This window comes from Monopterus albus, unplaced genomic scaffold (genome assembly GCF_001952655.1).
Source record: "Monopterus albus unplaced genomic scaffold, M_albus_1.0 scaffold572.1, whole genome shotgun sequence".
NCBI classification, from domain to species: Eukaryota; Metazoa; Chordata; class Actinopteri; order Synbranchiformes; family Synbranchidae; genus Monopterus; species Monopterus albus.
In genome coordinates this window covers 1,724-26,312 of record NW_018128452.1, presented here as the reverse complement: position 1 = coordinate 26,312, position 24,589 = coordinate 1,724, and the positions used below count along the sequence as shown (strand labels likewise).

Here is a 24,589-nt window from a genome sequence, read left to right as displayed (position 1 = left end):
AAAAAGTCAAACAAACTAGCATGGACAGATTATGAGACAACGCGCTCCTTAACGCCAACGTAAAAGCCCTCCACATCTGTCCTGTACACCAGAGCAAGACACCCATAACACAAATGAAAGAACGCAGCAACCTCGTATCTCTTTTCGAACATTTCTTTTGTTTCTTCAGTCATTTTCTGTCTCTTTGTGATTCTTTGTGTCTCTTTTACTGACATTTTTTTCAGGGGAATCGAGGGGGGTCCCTGACACTTTGGGCCCCTAGACATGTGCCTGCTAGACCCATTCACTAAATCATCCATGGGGACAAGTCTGTGTTCATAATAATTTTGGAGCACTTTTGTTCCCTAATTCAACAAGATGGCGTTTTAAATTGTCCGCTCTGAGTCAGAACCTCTTCATTTTCATGGCAATGGCCGCTGAGGCTCATGGGTATTGTAGTCCGAGATGCACCTGTCATGCTAAAATGACAGGAAACGGCTGCAATAATCAGAAATGGAAGTCATAACATGAACCCATACGCTTGCTGCATTACCCAGGAGAGTCTGGTGTGTTTGAGTAACATATTGTTTAAAAATAAACTTTAAATGAAGAAAAACGTGGATTTTTAGTAGCTGTCATATTTAGTCACTATAGGATCCAATGCTGGTCCTTGAAATAACAGCATCTGTGGACACGGTTGTTTGGATCAGAGTTTTTAATTCTCTTGAGCTTAAAGAAAGAAAATGTCCGTAGTAATAAGTCCCAGAATAACAGTAAAAAATGTGTAAACAGACAATAATTAAGAATAGCCTCAAAAAGGTCAGATGTACAGTATATAAAAGAAGAAAATGAAAAATGGTTAAAAATATTACTTTGCTCCTAAGTTTTCCCCTGCATGAGAGCCAAACACAGCAGATCTGCACTGAGAAAGATAAAGCACCACTAGAAAGAGCTTCATAGAACAAAGGGAGGTACTTTAACTTTGTATCATACCCACACCTGTCCTAAAAGACATAACCAGTGTCACTCAGGTCCACAAACAATCGTACCACTCAGAAATGTTTGTATCAGCAACAATCCCACTCCATGAAATGAAATTTAATCCCTGCCTAGACCCACCGCATCCATAAATTAACAAAATACAGCCACCGGATAACTTTTAAATCAAGTATTCAGCATACAGCTAGAGCTAACATCTCTCTCCATGCTGAAAACAATCAGCATGTGTTGTCTGAAATTACCAATTCACTCCTGAGAGTTAAGTGGAATTCAACTTTTCTTCAGCCTATGCCAGAACAGGGCAGGTGTAAAAGTGCAAACCTCAAAAACCATGGAAAGATAAATATAAATTGACTTGATGTACACCATGATAAATATTTTGATGAGGCAAAAAGGTGGTGCAGAAAGTGCAAACATTTCCCTCCATCCATGTGCAGTTTACTTTCTTGTCAGTACGGTGTCACAGTGTGTGTTTGACGGCCGTCACAGGTTCCTGCTTGTTCGACAGGTTCTGCTGCATCTCTCTGAACAGATGGTCCCGCTCCTCAGCATCGAACAGGATTTGCTACAATGACAAAAAGAAAATCAAGATCCGAGTCAATCACCATCACAAGTGTTGATATTAAAGCTCAGATGATCACACACACTAAAAGGGATGTTGTTCACACAGTTACTTTCAGTAGCAGTTAGAGCATTATCATCATAACATCCACATAGAAGTGAACTTAGAGGCAGGGCAGGTCACTGGTTGGTATGTGGAGAAGAGATGTGGCACACTCTGCAAAACAATGGTAACTCAGTGAATCACCCTTACAAAACATACGTTAATGATCACTAAAGACGGACCAAACCAAACCAGCATAAAAACATTTGTACTATGAGTTTCAGAGGTCACACTGAGACGTCTTCTGCTTTTACAATGCAACCATACTTTCAGACAGTCAACAAAATCTGCATTTTGATTACTACTGGAATGACCTAGACAACATCTGACAAGCACTTTATATTTAGCAGTGTTTAGTTATCAGTGGTTTAACAGCAGACAGCCTGAAGTTACCTAGGAACCTGAGACAACATATTTCTGTGGAGAAGGACATTTTAGGACTGCAACTAATGACTTGTCTTAATCAGTGGATTTGGCTATTATTTTATTTGATTGATCTATAAAACCTAAAAAGAAAAACTCTATAAAATGAGTCCAAGGTGATGATGTCAGAGATCTTGTTTTGTCTAACCAATAGCCCATAACAAGCAAGAAACTCCTCACATCTGAGATGCTTCAGCCATCAGTAATTTGGCAGTTTTACTTGAAAAATAACTACCACCAAAGTAGCTGCTGATTAATTCTCTAATCAATTGGCTCATTGATAAAGTGACTAATCATTACAGCTTTAAATAAATTACTGAATTTTATAGTTTTATGTGTATTATTTTATTGAAATGTGTTTTTCTTGCATCCATACACATTTGATGCAGTTTAAGATACTTTATTTTTCTTTTTAATCCGGTGCAATTCTTTTATTTCCTCTTTCTTTGGGAGGGCTAGGACCAAAGGAGATATGGACATGGAAAGGCTGTGATGGATGTGAGATATAAAACATTTCCATATACAAACAGAAGTGCACTGCTATTTGATATATGAATTAAGATAATATGATTGGAAGTCATTTATTTATTCAGAGTTGATATGTGCCCAGGGTCTCAAAGAGTTTACTACAATACAAAAACGCTGGTTTTCATTTAACATGGAAGTTTTTGCCATGTTCCTTATTGGCATGATTGCACTGAATTTTCAAAGGGAGGCTACTTTTAGTTGCTGCAGAAGAAAAGTCCCCGCTGAGGGGTAGTACTTTCCTAAAATGCAGGAGCTTTAGTGGCCCAATCACAAACCCTGCAAATACTGCATTCAATGTTAGGGTACCGAGAAGATTTGAAAAGAGAGTAGGAGTGTAAACCAGCCAGAGTGAAGGAGCAACAGGAAACAGTGGTCAAGAGAAAAAGCAGTGAAGAAGAAAAGTAAAGCGTTGTATTTTCTGATTGTGTCATAGCAGCTATGTTAAAAGCTAAAAAATAACCATCAAAAACTGAATGTTAGAAGAATGTTACTGTGGCAGGAGGCACTCGGGAGTTTTTGGTCCATTTTCTTGTCAGATTCCTGCACTTTACCTCTATGAGTTTGTCTCTCTTCTTCAGGTGGTTCTTCAGTTTCCTTTCCTCTCGCTCTCTGTCCTCTCTCATTTTCTGCCAAGCCCTGTCAGCCTCCTTCTTCTCCTTCTCCTTCTCCCTCAGCTCCTGCCGAGTGTCTCTGAGTTGAGCCGTCAGAGAGGACACCATCTGATGGTGACTCTTCTGGTGAAAAGAAAAAGGAAAGGCTGAAATGTGCTGTAGCTGGAGCTGGAAGCCAACAGGGTCTGTATAGTTAATTTATCTTCATTTCCGTCAGCCGTGCTTCTTCTCTGTTTTCCCTGCCAGCTGCTGAATTTAACCCCTTTTCTAACACTTAAGATTAGGCTCAATTAAACAGTCTGACATTTTGGCAAACAGGCTTTTATGCTTTGTTGCTGAGAAATGTATTATAAATGCAAAGCTATAAGCCAGCAGCTGATTGGCTTAGTTAAGCATACATCCCAGAAACAGGTGGATTGTTCATCCCTCCCCCTCACTATACTTGCTTGATAAGTGACGGAAAAAAATCAGTTATCAGAATATGTGCTGATTGTTTTTGTGTTGATTAACAGTTTCAGCTTTACTCTTATTCAGTCATGGTCATGAGAGCAAAATAAATCTCAGAACCTGGGAACTTTTTAGCTTTCCTAAAAATTCTAGAAGCCAAATTTTGCATCATATCTTCAGTTCTCTAATTCATTGTCCTCTACAAGATGAGCAGTATAAATAACATATAGGTGGATAGATACAATTTTAAAGTCCTTTCCTCATGCTAATACCTCACCTGCACCATGTCCTGGTATTCCTGCAGGGCTGTGGTGAGTTTGGTCACCTGCTGGCACAAGGCGGCGCCATTTACTTCTCTGTCCTTCAACAAGGCTGCCAGCTCAGCCCTGTTCCCTGCCGATGCCTGCCCAGTCCCAGAGTCAGAGAGAGCCTGGAGGAAAATGACATGTTATGGTTAAAAGTTTCCCTGTGGTCATTGAAGTCAGTTTTACTGACGAACCTCGCCTGAGACCAGAAGGACTGAGTCTACACAACAGACTTCACATTCAATAAAACAGAGAATGGAAGCTCTGTAACTTTCCAAGAAGAAGAGCTCAAATGAACACTTATGTCACTTTATACCAGTCATAGTTCAGCTACCAGAAAACTCTTCTTCCAAGCTGAGTTTGTCCTGTTAAGTCTGTGGCTAAAGTACAGGAATACTTCTAACTATAAAGCAGGGGACCTGTGTGTAGGCTGAGAAACCAAATACCTCCACATCTTTATGACAGATGTCCACCTCCTCCTTGAGGCATTGGACCAGAGCTTCCTTCTCCTGCAGCACAGCAGCAAGGGCCCGGTCCCTCTGTCTCCACACCTCCCTCTCTTTCTCCACATCCTTCAACACTTGCTCCTTCTCCCTCAGAGCCGATTGCAGGTCCTGGAACAAGCGCAAAACATGGGTCAATCTAAATCAAATTTTAACGGGAAGTAAGTTTTCTTGGGGCAGAGTACAAATGTACACAGTGTCTGGGTGTAGTAAAGATGTAGGTGTGTCTGAACCACAGTGAATGCAATAACACCAATGATTTCAAGTGTTTGTGCTCCTACATTGATAACATCCTGGTTGCACTGCAGCACTGTGTTGAGCGCGTCGAGGTCTTTCTCCCGGTCTCTCCCAGCCTTCCTCAGTGCTTCAATCTCTTTCTCCATGTCCTTCTCTCTCTCAGTCATTTCAGATCTCAAAGTCGCCAGAGCAGCCTAACACAGAACATGTTATATCTACATATGAGACATCGAAATTACATTTAACTACATCTGTGAACTCTGATTTGTCAAAAAAACTAATTATATGAATTAGAGAAAGACTAACACATAATATGGGTGAATATTTATCTTTTTCCCCATGAAAATGAGCAGTGCCATCTGTGAACTCTGATTTGTCAAAAAACTAATTATATGAATTAGAGAATGACTAACACACAATAAGGGTGAATATTTATCTTTTTCCCTGTGAAAATGAGCAGTGTAATCTTATATTATATTGCATTACAAAATAGAGCTGCAACAACTAGTCAGTTAATGGATTCTCAATCAAAAAATAGATCCGCCATTTTAATATTTAATTAATCATTTTAGTAGTTTTTCAAGTCCTATTCCATATTTTCAAATGTGGGAATCTGAAGTTTTACTCTGTTTTGGAGTATTATAAAGAGAATATCTTTGGGTTTTGACGTCAGACAGAACAATGACATTTATAGACATCAGCTTAGGCTATGAGGAATTATAAACTGGCATTTGTAACTTTGGTCTGAGAATTTATAGCTTTAGTCTCTGTTGATCTTTGTTTCTGTAAAGCGCCAACACTTATTAAAAAACTTCTAAAGTTATCAAGTCATAATCCTTATGAAGTGTTGATGTTAATGTGATTTAATATCAGAAACAACAAAGTTAACTCAAAACAGTGTGCGATTTCCACCATGACTTCTCCACAGGGTCAGAAGAAATCACTGACATGCTACTGCTGGTCTGGTTAAACTCCTTGTAGGTTAAAAAAATCACATGACCCGCACTGCTAATAAAAAAAGCCCTCAAGGACAGGAGGACTGAGTTCAGCTACTACCAGCAAAGGTGCGTCTGTCTGCATGTGCCGATAACTGCTATGCTTCAGTGAGGGGGTAATATGGTATGTTTTACCATAAGCAGATCCAGCAGTAAGCACATAATGTCAGGGTGACAAAGGACAATGTCAACTCTGACCTTGTTGTCAGAAAGAATTTCCTTCAGATTCTCAGCTAGTTTCTCTTTCAGCTTGTTTGCCAGCTCACTCCCGGCTCCCTTATCCAAACACAGTCTTCTGATCAGACCCATACACTCCTGCAAGAGAGGACATACCTGTCTGCTTAGGGCAAAATAGCAAACACACATGTAACAGCACCTTTATGGGGAAAGCATTGATCTAATTTGTACATATTTACTTGGGTTTAAAGATTTAGGGTTTATCCAAGGGCAGATTTATGTTAGATGCAAAGTTTATGAAGCAATTTTCATGCATGAATCAACACACAGGGCCATAATAACCCAAGACATGTCTTCATACAGAAGCCATAGCAAAACTGAAATGCAAACATCAGACAATTCCATCATAAATCTAATGTTCCAATAAAACAGGCAGCCACATTTAGCAGCTCAAATCCATTGAAACCTGCTCATATCTATTTAAAGACTGGGAGTTCAGAGAAGACAACGCTGTTGGTCTAAGGACAACGGAAACCATACTCTTACAAATGCTGCAGATACATTTGCTCTTTCATTATAAGGGATTCATATGAGCAGATTATTTTTACTTCTAGAGTATTTACATATTTTAAATAAATATTTTAACATGTTGGGAAAGACACTATCTTGGTAAGAGTTAGATAAAAATATTGATAACACTCATAGAAACTAGGTTTGCATTGTATATATATGACAGATACCAGGTAATTAACTTAGCAAGACAACTAGAAACAGGGGGAAATAACTACAGTAGTCCGGCTCCGTGCAAAGGTAATGAAATCTGTCTATCAGCACCTCTACAGCTTATAAATTAACCCATCATATTGGGATACCTTTGGACAGAGCCAGGCTGTTTCCAGTGTTTATACTAACCTATGCTAACAAACAGGAGAGTGGGAGTGATCTTATCATCCACCTCTCATAAGAAACAAATAAACATATTTCACAAGTAAAAGTTTCACAACTTTAACAAATACAGGTAAAATGCAACAGGGACTTCATTATAGAGCCACTTTCTATAATTCATTCAAGCAACCTTTGGTTTTAAAAAGAAAGTCTTTGGATCATCTTTCTAGTCCAATGTGCTTCAGCCTTTAAGCTACTGAACCACACACATCCAGAATAACTGACATTTCCAGCTGTATATCATCAATAACAAGAAATTTAAAAATGGGAAGTCACAAGCAAGGCTGATGAACAAACAAAGTGAAAGCAGTTTAGGCTCTGTCACTTTAAGGGCAACAGTGACTTCAGAGACAAACAACATTCCAGTGAGCTTTGACCCAGCGCCACAGCAGTAGCAAGTGATCCCACTGCAGTGTGCATGACTACAGCCCGTCTCCCCTCATCACCTCACCCACCTGGATCAGACGCTCCCGGCTGTGCAGGGAGTGAGTAAGGCTCTGCAGCAGGGAATTGCCGCCCTTCTCCTTGACCAGCTGGGGGAAGAGGAGAAAAAAATATATACTGGTTTCCTTTAAAAGTCAGATCAAACTGTGATGTTACTGAAACACAAGCTGGGTTTTAGAGCTGAAACTATTATTGCCATATTTAAATGAATCTATTAATCATTTGGTCTTTAAAACATCACAAAATTCTGGACCACAAGGTAACATTATTAAATGTCTTGTTTTGTCTAACAAACCGCCCAGGACCCATAAATATTACATTTACTACAAGAGTAAAACAGGCAGCAAATTCTGCCACTTGAGAACCTGAAACCGTCAGTTGAATGGGATTTTGCTTAAAAATGACTTAAGTATTAACCAATAACAATTTTTTTCTTATAGAATAATCTTTATCCATCTACTAACTGATTAATAAATGATACCTAAGCTTCGCCAATGATAAAGCAATACTTTTATCGATACTTTGAAGAATATTAACATTTGAGCCAATGAATCAATTAGTCAAATAGAAATTCAATCAATCAACTAATCATGTCATCCACTCTTCAAGCACAAACCTCAGTCACTGGTCACAGCTTCTCAGATGTCGGTATGTGCTGCTTATCATTGTAAACTGGATGTTTTTGGGCTTTAGACTGTTGTAGGACAACGCGAGTCATCTTGGACTCTGGGAAGTTATAACAATAAACTTTCAATATTTTCTCTCATAGACAGACTATTAGCCAATTAACTGATTATAATTACAGTACTGTAATTGGTCAAATAATTAGTTTCAGAAAAATTAAAAATGCCTCCCTCAGCTCGACAGAGACTTTTAGCGTCTTTCAGCTCATTGTTCTAATTTTACAACCTGCAGCTTTGGGGTTTGAGTTCACACACTCTCATTAACCTTGTTTTCAATCTTAGCAGCAAACTGGTGTTCTCAGTGACAAGCTCTAAAACCAGCTGTACTCTACCTGCCCAACATCAAATGTCAGACAGAATTAGCAACTGGCTGTTGAACACAGTGACACACTTATTAGCCAAATAACAGACACCTCCCCCAGAGGATAGCAGAGGCCAAAATACAGAGCTAAAAGAGTAAATAATGAATGTTCACTGGGTATGCAGAGACACTTCCAAATGCATAATCATGTTTCTTACTGCTGGAGGTATAAGTAAGCAACTTGTTTCTGCTGCTGGCAAGCAGCCAAGAAGCAGTTATTGCAAGTTTAAACCTGCTGCTATGATCACATTATTTCAATAACGCTTACTGATACTCAAGTCTGCTCATTTTGAGACTCCCTCACATCACCTGGACTCAGCTGAGAGGCCTGGTAATGATATCTGCTATCATAAGACTACTGAGCTAAGGGCAAACTCCACTGGTCGGAGAAGATTCCAGATAGACAGGGTGTGTGTGTGTGTGTGTGTGTGTATATATGCACCTGTAAATGAGGAAATGTAGGCACACCCTTCCACAGACACAAAACACAGTAGAACCACCCTCCATTCCTTCCATTATGCTATACTGCTACATTCACAGAGTGGTTCATGGAGCCGTTTGGACATGTGACAAAGGAGCTGCTGCCCAGTGCCACCGTGTTTAACAGACCTGTTTTTCTTGAGACAATTATCTCTTAGGACAGCTGATAAAGATAACAAGTGTGTGGGTACACATCAGTTACATAACACCAGTGACATCTCCACTGACAGTAGCACAGTGGACAGTGACATTATCCACTTATATTTATCTTATTTTTAGATTCTTATTAAATATAGACATTTCTGATTTGTTCTAAAATTAACTTTTTCATATTTGTTGTATTTAGAAGTGGAACAGGACAGCACTCCTCTGGAATAATTCATTTATATAAAGCACATACAGTATGTTTCGAGCAGTAGCCCTTCCTCAGTGTGCAAACAGACTACAGTGTGATTCATTACACACAGGCGATCAACAGTATGTGATATACTGTATATGACACAATGCAGCACAACAAACTGTTTCTACAGACCGTTCGCTTGTATATTCCAGTGACTTCTGATCTAAACAAGAATTTACTTGGTTTTGTCTTTTGTGATGATATTTAAGCCATGTACGTATATTTAAGAATAACAGGGAGACTCCTGACTGTTAGACAAAGAACGTGCAGTAATGGTCCTCTGGAGACAGAGCCGGGTTGGATTGTACCATAAGGATCATCAGTATGTAGTGAATCACACCTTTGTTTGTTTGCACACTGAGGAAGGGCTACTGCTCGAAACATACTGTATGTGCTCTGCATAAATGAATTATTCTAGAGGAGTGCTGTCCTTTTCCCCTTAGTTTTTTTTTTATTATTATAAAACTGACCAAATGACCCTTTTAATTTTTAGATATTTTTTTACAACCCCAAATCAGAAAATGCTGGGATGGTATGTAAAATCAAAATTAAAACTGAAAATAGTGATGTGTAAATCATCTGTGTCCTGTATTACACTGAAAACAATACAGCAGCACATTATCTGATGTAATACCTCAAATTTATTCTTTGTTCAAATCTGATGCCTGCAACACATTGCAAAAAATGTTGGGATGGCTGCATTTCAGGGCCAGAAATTATGATTCCATTTGAAACAGGTGATTGTGATCATGATTTGGTACAAAGGTAGCATCCAGGAAAGGCCAAGCCCTTTAGTAGGAAAGATGGGCTGAGGATTGGCATGCTGCCAACATATGGGGAGAAAATTGCTGAAATGTTTAAAAACAATGTTCCTCAAAGAAAAACAGGAAGGGATTTGGACATGTCACCTTCTATGGTGCATAAAATAATTAAAAGGAATCTGGAGGGATTTCTGTGTGTAAAGGGCACAAGCCTAAGCTGGATTACCGTGCTCTGTGATCCCTCAGATGGCACTGGATCAAGAATCATCACTCTTCTATAAGTGATATAACCACATGGGCTCAGGATTACTTCAGCACACCTGTGTCAGGCACTACAGTACGTAGTTACATCCATAAATGTTACCTAAAACTGTACTGTGCCAAAAGGAAGCCCTATGTCAACAGTGTCCAGAAGCGCAATCGACTGCTCTGGGCTTAGAGGCATCTGGGATGGACCATCGCACAGTGGAAATGTGCACTGTGGTCAGACAAATCTGTACTTTTGGACGGAATGGACCAAAAAAAGGACCATCCAGACTGTTACCAGCAACAAGTCCAAAAGCCAGAGTCTGTCATGGTCTGGGGTCGTGTCAGTGCCCTTGGCAAAGGTCACTTACACGTCTGTGATGGCTCCATTGATACCGAACAACCACAGAGATTGTGGAGCAACATATGCTGCCTTCAGGACAACATCTTTTCCAGGGACGCCCATGCATACTTCAACAAGACAATGCAAAACCTCATACTGTGCACGTTATCAAGGCCTGGCCGTGGAGGAAAAGAGTGCGAGTGCTGGACTGGCCTGTCTGCACGGACCCATCCTCAATAGAGAATATGTGGCGCATTTTGAAACCCAAATTGTGACAACAAAGACCCAGGACTGTTGCACCTTAAGACTTGTTTGCAGTAAAGAATGGGACAAAATTACACCTGAGACACTGAATCACTTTGTGTCCTCAGTCACTAAACGTCTTTTAAGTGTTCCGGAAACATCACACCGTGGTAAATGCTTCACTGCCCCAACTTTGTTTGCAATGTGTTCCAGGCATCAGAATTGAAGTGTTTATTTTGAACATGAGGTGTCACATCAAATAATGTGCTGCTGTGTTGTTTTCAATGTAATGCAGGACACAGATGATTTACAAATCACTGTTTTCAGTTTCCATTTTGATTTGACATACCGTCTCCACTTTTTCTGATTTGGGGTTGTATATATACACACACTTAATAGTTCTTGCTGAGTTAGATGAGAACTGATTCTAAAGCTGCAATAAAAATTATTATAATCATTTAATTTTAATTTCCAATTGATTAATTTTGCCGATAAATTGCCAGAGAAAAAGACAATGCATGCTCTGTGACATGTGACAAAGAACAGCATCAAATCCACATATTTGAGAAGCTAGAAATAGCAAATATTTAACTTTTTGATTAGTAAAGCAATTATGATGATCAAAATAAATGGCAATTTTGTCAATTTTGACTAATTGTTGCAGCTCTAACTGATACCACTCTCATCTGTTTATTAAATCTGTAGTTATAGCTTGCAGCCAGTTAGTTTAACACAAAGACTAGGAACAGGTAGAAACAGCTAACTGGGCTCTGTCTGGAAGTAAAACACACCTACTAGCAAATTTAAAGCTAAAATTATATCTTGTTTTTTTTTAATTAATAAAAATGAAGTGTAAAAACAACAATGACTTTTTGAGAGGTTATGTACTGGACTATTTCTTATCTGAGCTCTAACAAGTTATAACAAGTTAACTGAGTGAGCTTTAGAGGTGCTAGTAGACAGATGAATTATGTCTGGGTAGAACCATTATCTTCCAGGCTTTATGCCAAGCTACACTAACTGGATGGCAAGAAAGTGAAGGATCATTTTTTTCAAAAATGTCAAACTTAACATATAAAGTGTCTCAGATGGAGCATGTGAAAGAACAAAGTGAACACCTACAGGGGCCCAGTCTTCTGATCCATTGAATTCAGCTGGTTTGCTCCTCCCATGTTTCAGCTCGGCCTCCAGGGTCCTGATGCGGGACACAGCTTGGTCCAGCTGGCCTCGCAGGTGCCTAACAGCGTGGTGAACCCTGCCAGTAGTGCTCTGAAATGACAACCAGTTTCACAGTAAACATGCGGCTGTGGAATTAGTGTACATAAGTGAAACGTCTAGTTCAAATCTTGTTAGACTACTGAACTGGCCTCAGTTGCTCCCGGATTAACTATTGCAGCACACTGTGTCAATATTTACAGCCACTAGCACACAAGGCATCAGGTACATTTTGGGTGTATATGGCACGCTCAGACAGGAATGAGAACACTCACCTCTCCATGAAGAGGCATGAACTCGTCTCTCAGCTCTGTCAGAACATCCCCATCCTCATCACCCATTTCATCCTCTCCATTCTCCACATCCCCATAGTTCAGCTCCCTGTTCACTGTGGGTGACACCATCACTCCAGTTTTTCCTGAGTACTTCTTGTCCTTCCTGCCCAGAACTGGGATCCTACTCCCCAAAGGCGAGCTGACCGCCTTCCCTTCAATACTTCTCAGCTCCTTCAGCAAAAAGATGAATGACTGATCACCTGGAGAGTCAAATGGGTCATTGCCATCATCAGAGTCCAGAGACTGAATAGACACAGTGCGGGATGATGCTCCTAAGGAGAGGCTGGACCCTGCCAGTGAAGCCGGGCTGGATCTGCTGGACGACCCCTTCTGCCAGTTAAGGGGCATGCTCCGGGATATGTTTCGTGACAACGCCAAAGGGGAAAAGGGTTGAAAAGGTAAGTGGCGAGGAACACCACAAACTGACTCATAAGCCGAGTCCGACACCCGCAGGGAATCGCAGCCTTCACATCCTTTGCCCTTTCTGCATCTTTTGCCTGTTCTTACAAAATACGGACATGTGTCCCACTTCTCGGACCAGCACTCATACTCTGAGAGTGCCATGTTCTCTTTAAGCATATCCCTGTAGCCCTCCTTCTCTGCCTCTCCATCCTCCTCGCTGGTGCTGTCCCTGCTCTGGAACTCCCACGGATGTCTCTGGTGGTAGTTTTGGCGCACCCACTGTCTGATTTTGTCCTTCTCCTGCATGAGCTTTTGAAGCCTCTCGGATGAAAGCACCTTCACCCTGGCTATCACTGAGTCGAACTTGAACACCCGTTCAAGGACGCATACACATTTGCCACACACAAACTCCCCCTGCCCGCCACCTCGAGGTACAGATTGCCCTAAGATGTGGCTCAACACCGAGAGCAGATCCACTCCTTTGGACGTGGTGCTCAATGACAACTGGGACTTTGAGAGCGATGCTGGGGAGCCCAGAGATGATGTGCTGCCTGTGAAGAGCAAAATAGGTTTAATTCAGATGCTTCAACAGGCAAACATCTTCCATCTTCTTATCTTCGCTGTCAGACAGAAACCTTGTATCTCCAAAACCGCTACTTTTCAGCAAATGAATAACCCTGTGTATCTAAAATAATTCATCATCACATAGCCAAAGTTGGTATTGTGTCTTTATATATGGTCACTTACCTGCGTGTGTCATTACATAACTAATATTTTACCTAAATCAAGCTCACATGAGGTTTTACCGACAGTTTCAGAATCCAACAGAGCTATGAGATTTAGTCAAAAGCCCTTCTTCTGCTTTTGCTTTTTACTGGTTAAATGTTTGTAAAACCCACAGACAGACATAAAGCATTGATTTATGAAAAAAGACAAAATATGTACGTACAATGTTTCTGCCTGACAGCAACATTATGCCCCAGACTCACCCCAGAGGCCACTCTGTGTGGACTGGGACAGACTTCCTCCTCTCAAGGACTCTGTCGGGGTCTGAGGCTGACCCGTCTTCTTATTTTGGCCCCCAAACAGCCACCGCCGTTGGTTTCCCTGGAGAGATCCACCACATATTCGGCACAAGTCGGTTCTACCTCTAGAGGACATCGTGCAGAGAGCTGATGCTATCCTGCTTGTTATTCGATAGATGCTGAAAAGTGTCTGTGAATAAAAGCAAAAAAAAACAGGGATGTGTTTACAGCAATTTACAACCAGGGATCAGGAACCCACAAGCAGTCAGGACATGACTGATCGATACCGAAAATAACCGTTAGTTCCAGCCTACAACAAAATGTGGTGGCAAAACAAAACAAATTTTCTCTCCCCTGATTGTTTTGTTCAAAAGCTATATTTGTGAAGGAGACATAACTTTTTGACCCTCTCCCTTTCCACTAGTGACCTCTCATATTTATCTTGTGACTCCTTTTTTAGGTTGACCCCAGTTTGATTCACAAGATTGATTATAGGAAAGAAGCTAGAAAAAAAAAGCAGTCTACATGGCTTTTGTTTGTTGAAAAGCTGCTTTGATACTGGAAATGACTTAATTTCCAGCTTTCTTCACATTAAACAGGTCATGGGGAGCACGACTGAGCCCAGCTGACGTGTCAAATGTCTTAGTGGTGCTTTGGTTTGTGTCGTCTCTGTTTTATATTTCCACTTTATGGATGTTTTGGCCGGTTTATTGCATGTCCCAGCTGCTGGCTGTTTACAGTAGCTCCCCACAGGGCGGGACACGTCGACCTTGAGCCAGGCTGACAGTGCATTCCGTCAGACTGTCCCTGAATGAAACGTTCTCTTCGGTCCCTCCAACAGGACCCCCACCTTTTTAAAAGTTAAATATGAGACATCCTACAATAATTGGACCCGTGTGAGACATAACATCATTTTGGCACATTCATTTAGTGTGGAAATGAAGGTTACTTTGTACATGTAGCTATTAACAGTCGAAACCGCGAATTAAAACCATAAACGTAATAATTCTCTCTAAATCTATGACATTTAACTGCATGAATGCTATAATTTAAAGGCAGTAATTTTTTTCCACGAATCACAACCACAAGGCAGCACGTTTCCACATGAAAACTCTTCACCATCCGGCGGACAACAGGTCACCTATAGCTTGTCTGATACTATTTTAAGGTGCAGCGACTCAATGTGGAAGTAACGTCAGCCTGTCAAAGCGGAGCTACAACATTTAGACACGCAGGCGAGAGGCTATCACTGTGCGCACTCACCGCCTGCTCAGTCTGGATCTGAACACAGGCTTCATGAACGCACAGTCAGCGTTCAAAGTATTTTCCACCGTTGTCTTACGTTTGGAGTCCTCCCGGATTCACACGCTGAAAGTGATCACAGGTAAAGTCCGTCAGACGAGGAGGGAATCTTCATTGCCGTGTCCTAAACAAGGCGCAAAAAAGTAACAAGAAAGCAGGAGAAAAGTTTTCCGGAGACAAATCTCCACCGGGAACGGAACTGGGGCGGTGCTACAACACACCGGCGCAGAAGAGGAGAGGTGGGTGTCACCTTGCTGACGTCATCGGTCATACCTGTTTAGAGAGCCGTGTGAACACTGGCTGAAAATACATTAATACACAATTCATACACAGTAGAACTGTGGTCATGCAAAACATCTTCAATAGTAGACGCAGTATGAAGGCTCGTTTATTTGAAAAGAAAAAAAAATCACTACCAAAGTGGTTTCTCCCAGTTATTATTTGATAACCATAAAGCTCTACAGTATTTGGACTGGATTTAGGTAGTAGAACATAACTAACTACATAGCTTAAGTACAGTAACGAGTTACTCAAGAAACTTGTGGATTGAGTATTTAATTTCCTTTTCCTTACTGAAATTTTATTGCTTTTCATTTTATTATTACAGAATAAACATAAATCATTGACAGTGAGGTGCACAACATGTATTTATACAAAGGTTTGAGTGTAGTAAACAGTTTATTTTCCCCTTATCTCATACGGTTTATCTCTTCAACAGTGTCTGGCCAGCTTTGATAATACTGTATATTTTCTCATGTCAGGTTTCCTACATCAGCACATGGCAAAAATCACTTTCAGTTCAACCCATACATCATCCCAGTGCCTTCTCACTTGCAGACATCCCCAGAATGGGGCTGATCCACACTTGTCTCATAACACAGTCTCTAACATGACAGTTACTGTATGTTGATGAAATTCTGCTTAGGAGTAATGAAGAATCAGACTATATTTTTCCAACAATTCTTTCCATAGTGTGGAGCTGCTGGTTGTTTGTTGCACCTTACGTTTACACTGTACCGGTCATTTTCAGATATTTGCATTTTAAGACTTATTTCCCATCTGCCTCTGACATACAGCGTAGCGATTCCACTCCTCATTTGATAAAACGGGAAACGCAATGTTCCTTTATAGGTTACACAAGGATTTTCATTTCCTGCTACACTTTATAATATAAAAACATTTCACTGGACAATATTGTACTTTTTTACTCCACTACATTACCTGTCTGATGAAGCGGTTAAGTTACTTCCCAACTGCCGTCCCAGTTAAGTTACTTCAAAGGACTGAAACCCCACCGAGGGGGATAAATATCTCCGGCTCAACACCAGTCAGTCAGAACTGATGAAGCCTCTTGGATGAGAGGCGAAACATCTTCGACCTGGAAATCTAGTCCAGTTGATTTTTTCTAAGTTTTTTCAGCCAGTTAAGTTAATAATTCAGAGCAAAATTTTATATGCAAAATGTATCAGGAGTGTTTCTTTTAAACTCACATTTGGTCTATAAAGTAATGAAAATCATCTGCACTTGGCAAAGTACAAGGTAATGATATTCAGTGTTTCTGCATAATGGGCACTTTTGACACGTTTGTGCATGTTGCTGATTATACTTTTAATGGCATCAAAAATAGTTATCTGGCAGATGAAAACATGCTAGCACCAACATATAGGCTTATTTGTGTTTCATGTATGTATGCGTGGTATCATCTGAGAAAGTTAGGACTCTGAAAACGAGTGTGACCTTTAGCTCACGTTAATCCCAGGCAGTATTCTTGTCTCAAATCTCTCCTCGGTGCCACCTGTGTCACAGTAATAGGACAGCAGGCAAAAGGAGGGAAGACTCAAACTGAGGCAGCTGAAAAAAACAACCAAGGCTTACAGGCAAGAACCTACACCCACAGCAAAAACATATGGCAATGTGACAACAGGAAGCAGGTGGGAGCTGCAGGTCTAAATACTGAGGATAACAAGGAAACTGGAAGATCAGCCCTGACATCAGGGCAGATGTAAGCAAGGGAGCAACTGAGGAAAAGATAGCGTGAGGACCCCTGGTGGATGGATGGAGAATGACAGGCATAAGACACCTTGTGACACCTTGAGGGGGCTTTGACTTTCACTTTTAGCATTATTCTGCTGAATAGTAACATCTGGACTTTGAACAAATCCTGTGAAATGCTTTTACAGAGCCAATTCCCTTGATCATTAATATACCAAGATCTAATCAAGCCAAAATGAATTTGTGTTTTACTTTCTTGACACAACAAATGATGGGAAATATAGGATCCCTACCTCTGTTAGAATTTATCATTTCATGTTTATTCTAATGCTTTGTATTTTGAAAGCATGAAAATACAACTTCTCACTAACTACTCACATTTCAGACGACTGCAGCCCTTTGTGTGCACAAGTATCTTTTGTTTGCCCTATTATAATGTCCAGTGAGAATGAGATGTAGGCTGCTGTACTGAAGTGCCCCTTGGTTTTCTTTCTGCATCTCCGCAGCCATAGTGCCAATTTCTAACTTTCTTCTAGCAAGCAAGGCCTGTCCCCATGAACATAATTTTTCAAAGGAACATTTATACTCTACACAAACATAGTTTCAATCAAGTCAAGTTTGCCTAGTCAACAGTGTTACCACTTCTCTGTTGCCCTCTTGTGGCTTCCTCACTTTTTTGCATCAACACTTCTCACCTCCAAAGTACAACATGGCTATCCATCCATCCATTGTCTATACCGCTTATCCTAATGAGGGTCATGGGGGGTCTGGAACCAACCCCAGCTGACATTGGGCGAGAGGTGGGGTACACCCCGGACAGGTCGCCAGTCTATCACAGGGCAACACACACACACACACACACACTAACTCCTATGGCCAATTCACCAATCAACCTAAGCTGCGTGTCTTTAGACGCAGGGTGAGGAAGCCGTAGTACCCGGAGATAACCCACCGAGGCACAGGGGGAACGTTCAAACCCGAACCCAGAGCCTTCTTGCTGTGAGGTGACAGTGCTAATCACTGCACCACCATGCTGCCCCTAACACTCAGGAATACAAGGGTCTACATATTCATACAGGAGGGTGCACATAGTAAAATATCTCTCCCCTTGATGTTCTCTGTGGTGCTGAACGCCTTCTTGTCATCTGTTTTTCTATTCTTATTATTCATATTCTGATCAATAGGAATCATGATAAAAAAGCTAAATCATGTGCTTTATAGTTCCGTCCCTGGTAGGCTAGTGGTTAAGGCGCAACGCTTTCGCTGCTACACCTCAGGTTCGAATCAAGGTTGCGTCAGGAAGGGCATCCGACATAAAACACGTGCCAAATGTAAACGTGGCGACCCCTAAACGGGAAAAGCCGAAAGTGACTTTCTTTCATTTGCTTTATAGATGTTGTATCTGTCATTTAGTCTGACCATGAAAAAGTGAGTTCCCCTGAAAGCTGTTTTATTGTTCACACACTGAGAACAAACCTTGAACACTATAAAGTAATTGTTGATTTATTAGTGATGCTTTGTGGGTAGCATCAACCATTTCTAACAATGCCTTTTCAAAAACAGCCTAGAGTAACTTGTGAAAGGAACATGTGGAACTTAGACTGTAAGTTTTATTGTTTGGGTAATGGTTGAATGTAAATTTTAAAAAAATCACACGTACCAATAACAATGCAGAAAATGACTTTTGTACAAAGATTCACTGCACAACATTTCAGATTTTATTAAAAGGATCAATAAATGTCCAATACATAAGGTACAGTGGTGCTTTAAGTTTTGAGTGTGCTAACATGCTGCTGCGAAGCAAATGATTATAAGGTTTCCTATCTCCATACACAAATTAAAACATCTGATGACAAGGTATCACCAAAATTCAAGTGGTTGGGAAAATAAAGAGCTGCACCCAATTTCAGACAATCTTCCCAACATATTAATGCATAAAACATCAATCATCTGCAAATCTCTGCACAAGCATGATCTATTTCAACATAATCAAATAGTCATGAATAGCTCTGACACTCTGTAGGTGATTGGTTTTCATGTGAGCCACTTCTCTATGCAGTTCATGAACACTGTGTAGTTTCTGGTCCAGCCTATGCAGTTCATGAACACTGTGTAGTTGTTGGGCAAGTCTAAGTGCTTCACTCCAGACTGAACACACACTGACACATTCTCACGAGTATCCAGCGTCTTCAGCCCAAATGTATCGTTCTCATAATACTTTCAAAGAGAGAGAAGAAGAGCGGGACAGGTTACCCAACACACTGTGGTAGAGAAATAGGAGCAGATGTAGGGTTGGAAAGAGTTGAAATGAAATATTTACTGTACTGTAGATTAATTTGCAACTTACCTCCTGGTCCTTCATTTCTACAACATTTTCGTTGTTGTCATAGAATCCAAAGTGGCTGTGTAGAAAAGAGGAAACAGTCAGTTCAGGTAACAAGGACCCAAAACCTCTGCTGCTATTTTGACCAGAAAAGGTTCTCTCAATGCACACTTTGAAAGCTTTACTTCTTCTAATGCCTTGAAGCTGTGTATCTATGTAAGGCAATGGTATAACTTCCACTTTTCAGAATCATATTTTTGTCTCCCTCACTTTTAATGTTTCAGTTTGATTTAGTCACTAAAACCTTTCTAAGCAGAAGCCTTGGACTGTTAAGCTGCCAGGGAAGAGAAGAGAGAGGTTGATAAATGTCAAATTAAGTGCTAACATGCATTCATGGATATTAGGGTTTACAAGTCAGCAGTGAGCTTTTGTGTACATGGTTTCGCCTTTCAGGATACATTAGTTCTACTGCTCTATGTTCTGATTGGTAGAGGGTGTAATTGCAGCCTGAGAACCAGAGATGGTGTTCCTGTTCCTGTTTAAAAGTAACTTAAAGGAAGCTATTGTTTATTGTTTATTGTTTTCTTGTAACATAATCAAAGCTAAAGAATTAAAAAACAGATGCAAATATAATATTCATCAATTGGATCTCTGTTTATTTTTATTCATTACAGTCAAAAAATATGCTAGAGTTGTTTTTCTTTTGTATTTGTGATGATTTTTCTTTGTTTTGGTAAAATGTGATGTGTCTGATTCCTTCTTAAAGACATAATCATGTATGTAAAGACTCCTATCCTGTAAACTGTAAATTTGTCCTCATTTATTCCACACACATGGTAAATAGTCTTATATTTGTATAGCGCTTTTCTATGCATTGCAGCACACTCCGGTTAGGAAGTGACCCGCTCTGCCTCCTTCAGGCACATTAGTTCAGACTAAAAATATATCTAGAGAGAAATTCAATTGTTTTGGGGAAAGAGAAAAATTAGGTTTTATTTATCTATATTTTATTCATAGTACTGGGAGTGATAATTACTGTTAAGACAGAAAAGAAATAGAGTATCATGAGCATATGATACAAAACCTGCTATACCCCTCAGCGGTTTACTTACTTACTCGAGCTTATTTATCACAGACACATTAAAATGAAAGCGCGTGCATATGGATTATAAAACGACAATGAAACCTGGACTGCCATGGTGTGATGACGCCATCGTCTGGTCCACCAATCAGCACAAGATTTTTGATGCGGAGGAAGTTTTCCCTCCAGGCTGCGGAAGTGAAATGGAGAAATACACCATTCATTTGTTCAATACACACTTGTATTTTACATCCACAGGTATACAGTAGAACATGGCCACAACAGTAGGCTTATTCATTCTCTTACCTTGCATTTGGTTGTGAGGTGTTTCACCGTTAAGCACCGGGAGAAATTTGTTGTTATTCAAGTAGAGGGACCTGTGGTGAGGGTCTGTGGATAAAACATACATTTGTTGTAGGTCTGCTACATGAATGTTTTGTTAAAGGGTAAAGGTAATGCCATGTGCAGGTTTTCCAGACCCTGCTCCCTCATTCTCACCATTCCAGTAGTTGCAAATAGATATATTCTGTCCCACGATGTTGTAGCAAGCTGCAAACACTACATCCTTAGTTTTGTCTGGAAAAACCGCATTCAAGTATTCTGTGTCTGTGGAGAAATACAATATTTTGCAATTTAGAATTGTTTTAAAAGTTCTGGTGAATTAAGTGAGAGTACTATACAGTCATCATCTTTGCCAGGAGAATGAGGGTTATCTAGACATGCTTTAAACGTGAATTGAAGACCCCTGACCTCCATATTGCCCAGCCAGTGGCGCTGACAGAGAAATGAAGGTGTTCACATTGTGGTTTGGACTTGTAGAGAGAAGTGCTCTGCAAATTACACCACCTTAGAAAACAAGGAGAGTATGCTGTGTATGCAGACTCAATGTCATGACGGACACAAAGATAGAGACTAGTAACACCGGTGCTTGTCAATGAAAATTTAAAAAATGAAAATTCGTACACAGCTGTATGTCAACCCTGAGATTTAAAAAATTGACATTTTGATTTGTAAATATATATACAGTAGACATCTTCAGGGAGAGAAAGAGGACCTTGTGAATAGCACAGAAGATGCACGCCATCAGGAGCCTGTTGCATGATGGGATCGATGGCTTTCTTGAAGCCTTCGACCTGAACCCACAATGGTGTCAGACTGAGCGCATAGTCGTACAAGTCAATCACCTCCACCTGAGTGCCTGGATGTGCCTGGGAATGAATAAACATATTTATTTATATACAGAGAAAAACATGTTCAAGAAAAGCTGGAGTATCAGAGGGTCAAGTGTATTGAAAGTCAAATCAATCCCACACATCCCAAATGCAGTACTTAGTTGTAGCTGAAAATACAACAGCTCACTTGGTGAACTTTTTTACTTTTGGTTTCTTCATGGTTTTTATTTTTATTTATTTATTTCTGTCATCATGTTGGTTCCCAAACAGGCTGATATGTTGGTTTCCATCTGGTAGATTAGAAAAACATGTTTAAATGTTTAAATTACAGATAGCATTAGGTAAAATGGGTCGGTTGTGTCAGGAAGGGCACCTGGCAAAAAAAAGCTGTCCCAAATCACATATGTGGATCTTTGGGATCCACTGTGGTACCCTCCAAAAAACTGGAGTAGCTGAAAGATGAATAAAAGCTGTAATAGTGCCTGGCAGGTATTACGTGATTGCTGACAAAATTCATAATGCAGCATGTTTATTGTTAGTCTGTAGGTGTAATATTAAAAACAAAGTTCTTTCTAGGCTTGTCTGCAGTATTTGCATTTTTCAGAAGAGTGCAGAATTCCGGACAGTAACATGACACTTCACTAAAGAGAGGACTTTTGACATTTTTTTTTTCATAATCTGTTTTTTTTTTTTAATCAATTGAGCATATTCATTGTGAGCAGTTTATTGGATTATTGAGTTCATTTAGTGTGAGTTTTGCAGTGTTTGGCTCTTCTTGATGGTTTCTATGTTTAATAATTCTTACTTTTTGTTGTTAGAGCCAAGTCAGATAGCTTTTTTTTTGTTACGCTGTATAGTCGTCTTTATCTTTTTACCCTAACGTGATGTGAGAGAGACTGGAGAGAGAGAGAGAGAGAGAGAGAGAGAGAGACAAGAAAATTCCAGAAAATAAACACAGCATACTAATAGTCATACATTAATGCACTGAACATTTGTGTGTGCACCTTTGTATTACTTACATTATGGGGACCAAAACCCGTTAGCACACATTGTGGGGACTCGGCCATCGACCAGTCTCTGGTCCCCACAAGGCAATCACTCAATTTTATGGTGGCAGCATGGTTTAAGGTTTAGGGTGAGGTTAGGTATTAGGTAAGTAGTGGTTCTGGTTAAGGTTAGGATAAGTCTACAGGAGAAGTCTGCCTCCATCCTCAAAGACCTCACCCACCCCCAGTATGAACTGTTCACTTCTTTACCCTCCGGCCGGAGGTTCACAAGTGTGAAATAAAGGACCTCTAGACTGAAAAACTCTTTCTTTCTGAAGGCCAACAGTCTCCTAAACAGCTGACTCAGGAACTAGGTCATATAATTCCACCCCACATACTGTTTGCACATGAATAATTGCACACTCACTGCTGAATATTTGCACACACAGCTCCCATGTAGCATACATTTGCTCTTCATAATATTGTGTTCTTTTACAGTTTTACAGTGCCTTAGATTTTGAGATTTAGTTTTTGTGTTACCTATGTATCTGCGTTACATTTCTCTTATATTGTGTGGCATTTGTGTGGACGGCAAATTAAGAATTTTATTGTACAGGGAAACAGGCTTCCTCACTGTGCATATGACAATAAACGCTTGACCTTGACCTATAGGAAATGAATGTAAGTTAATGTAAAGTCCCCACAAGGAATGAAAACACAGTGTGGTGTGTGCATGTATAAGAGAGAGAGAGAGATTTAGAGAATGTGACAGCCTTCAAGTAATCAGTTGGTCATAAAGCATCTTCTTTGACTAATACATATGATTTAAACACAGAGGAACTTAGTTTACGATGTCATCCCCTTTTTGACACAACGCCATTGAAAATGTCATAGAAACTGTTTTTCTGTGGGAACACTGGAAGAACATCCCCTTGACCTGGATCATATAGGTCTATGCAAAACAGAACAGTTTTGAGGAATAGAAAATGACAGAGGTACAGAAATCATCACTTTCTTTTTTCACTTCTGTTGAAATCTGCCTCTAGAATAATCTGTAAAGTGATCTACTGCAGCTCTAAAGCCCACAAATAAATTTTATTCATGCCTAGTCCAGGGTTTGACAGAAGAATCAAGAATTTCCTTAGATAAAATGTAACATAGTCATAATAAAAAAAACCTTTTGTTTATTAATGCATAAACAACTACACTCATGGACACTTTAATTGGCACACCTATTGTCTCTTTAATTGAATTTAGAAATTTATGACAATTTCACCAAAACCTGAAACATTTTGAGCTCCCAAACTGAAACTTATTTAATAGCCTACATCTTTGCACTTGTGTGATGTCTTACCGTGGTTATGTAATGAGACAGATTCTGTAAATATTCTGCTGCGCTAAAAATTCCATGCACAACGATTACAGGCTTGTAGTTGCCAGGAATGTAGCTGAAGTTGTTGCTGGCAGTGGAAAACTCTTTAAGCAGAAGCAGCAGCAGCACTGGCAGCAGCGGTGATGCTCTGATGTTCATATCTGATCACAGGTGAGACTCCTGGCTGAACGCGACTGAGGATCAAGAGAATGAATCGGAGAAATCTTTGCCCTGGAGATAATGAGTGCAGTGGTGAGAAGTAATTACTGATCTCTTTCAACTCTTTTGTGCAGACTTGGAGAGCATGTGCCCATTTCCTTCCCTGCCACTCCTACTGGGTTGCCTTTTTGGGTGGTGTATAAGCTCACCCCCATTTAAATTTTAGGTTCCAACTTTATTTGCACAGGTTATGTCAATTTTCTGACACTGGCATTGTACTGGCCTACATTATGTTCAGTTTAGTTCAGTTCAGGTCAATTCAATTTATTTGTATAGTGCCAAATCACAACAACAATCAATTCAGAGCACTTCACAAAATCAGGTCTAGACCTTAAACTATTATAAGTAAAACCTGACAATTTCCCCTTGAGCAAGCACTTGAGGAGGAAAA

General features: G+C 40.1%; 2 protein-coding genes across 3 annotated transcripts; both read right to left on the bottom strand.

Moving 5' to 3' along the window:
- Positions 1-656: 656 nt before the first annotated feature.
- LOC109953192 (uncharacterized) lies at positions 657-15,306 on the bottom strand. 2 transcript variants are annotated; one of them, XM_020588615.1, is made up of 11 exons: positions 15,015-15,306; positions 13,716-13,941; positions 12,265-13,277; positions 11,897-12,043; positions 7,269-7,346; positions 5,890-6,006; positions 4,741-4,890; positions 4,403-4,570; positions 3,929-4,081; positions 3,145-3,327; positions 657-1,543 (listed from the first exon to the last, which is right to left on the bottom strand). In XM_020588615.1, the coding sequence occupies exons 2-11, from the start codon at positions 13,885-13,887 to the stop codon at positions 1,439-1,441; spliced, it is 2,286 nt and encodes a 761-aa protein (XP_020444271.1). In that variant the 5' UTR covers positions 13,888-13,941; positions 15,015-15,306; the 3' UTR covers positions 657-1,438. The 2 variants fall into 2 exon arrangements, with proteins under 2 accessions (XP_020444271.1, XP_020444272.1); XM_020588616.1 differs by having other exon boundaries at positions 15,094-15,306.
- A 3,773-nt stretch (positions 15,307-19,079) lies between these two features.
- On the bottom strand, positions 19,080-24,138 carry LOC109953191 (lysosomal thioesterase PPT2-A-like). Its single transcript, XM_020588614.1, has 8 exons — positions 23,962-24,138; positions 21,504-21,657; positions 21,200-21,295; positions 20,948-21,055; positions 20,756-20,839; positions 20,555-20,639; positions 19,393-19,447; positions 19,080-19,262 (listed from the first exon to the last, which is right to left on the bottom strand). The coding sequence occupies exons 1-8, from the start codon at positions 24,136-24,138 to the stop codon at positions 19,080-19,082; spliced, it is 942 nt and encodes a 313-aa protein (XP_020444270.1).
- Between the last annotated feature and the right edge of the window lie 451 nt (positions 24,139-24,589).

Bases quoted from the DNA above. Each gene is read 5' to 3' on its own strand.
- LOC109953192 (XM_020588615.1), bottom strand. From the start codon at position 13,887: ATGTCCTCTAGAGGTAGAACCGACTTGTGCCGAATATGTGGTGGATCT. The intron at 4,082-4,402 runs GTATTTGGTTTC...ATTTTCCTCCAG, and splicing joins TCTGTCATAAAGATGTGGAG to GCTCTCTCTGACTCTGGGAC. The intron at 3,328-3,928 runs GTGAGGTATTAG...TCTTTTCACCAG, and splicing joins AATACCAGGACATGGTGCAG to AAGAGTCACCATCAGATGGT.
- LOC109953191 (XM_020588614.1), bottom strand. From the start codon at position 24,138: ATGAACATCAGAGCATCACCGCTGCTGCCAGTGCTGCTGCTGCTTCTG. The intron at 20,840-20,947 runs GTGAGAATGAGG...TTTTATCCACAG, and splicing joins TATTTGCAACTACTGGAATG to ACCCTCACCACAGGTCCCTC. The intron at 19,263-19,392 runs GTAAGTTGCAAA...TCTCTTTGAAAG, and splicing joins TAGAAATGAAGGACCAGGAG to TATTATGAGAACGATACATT.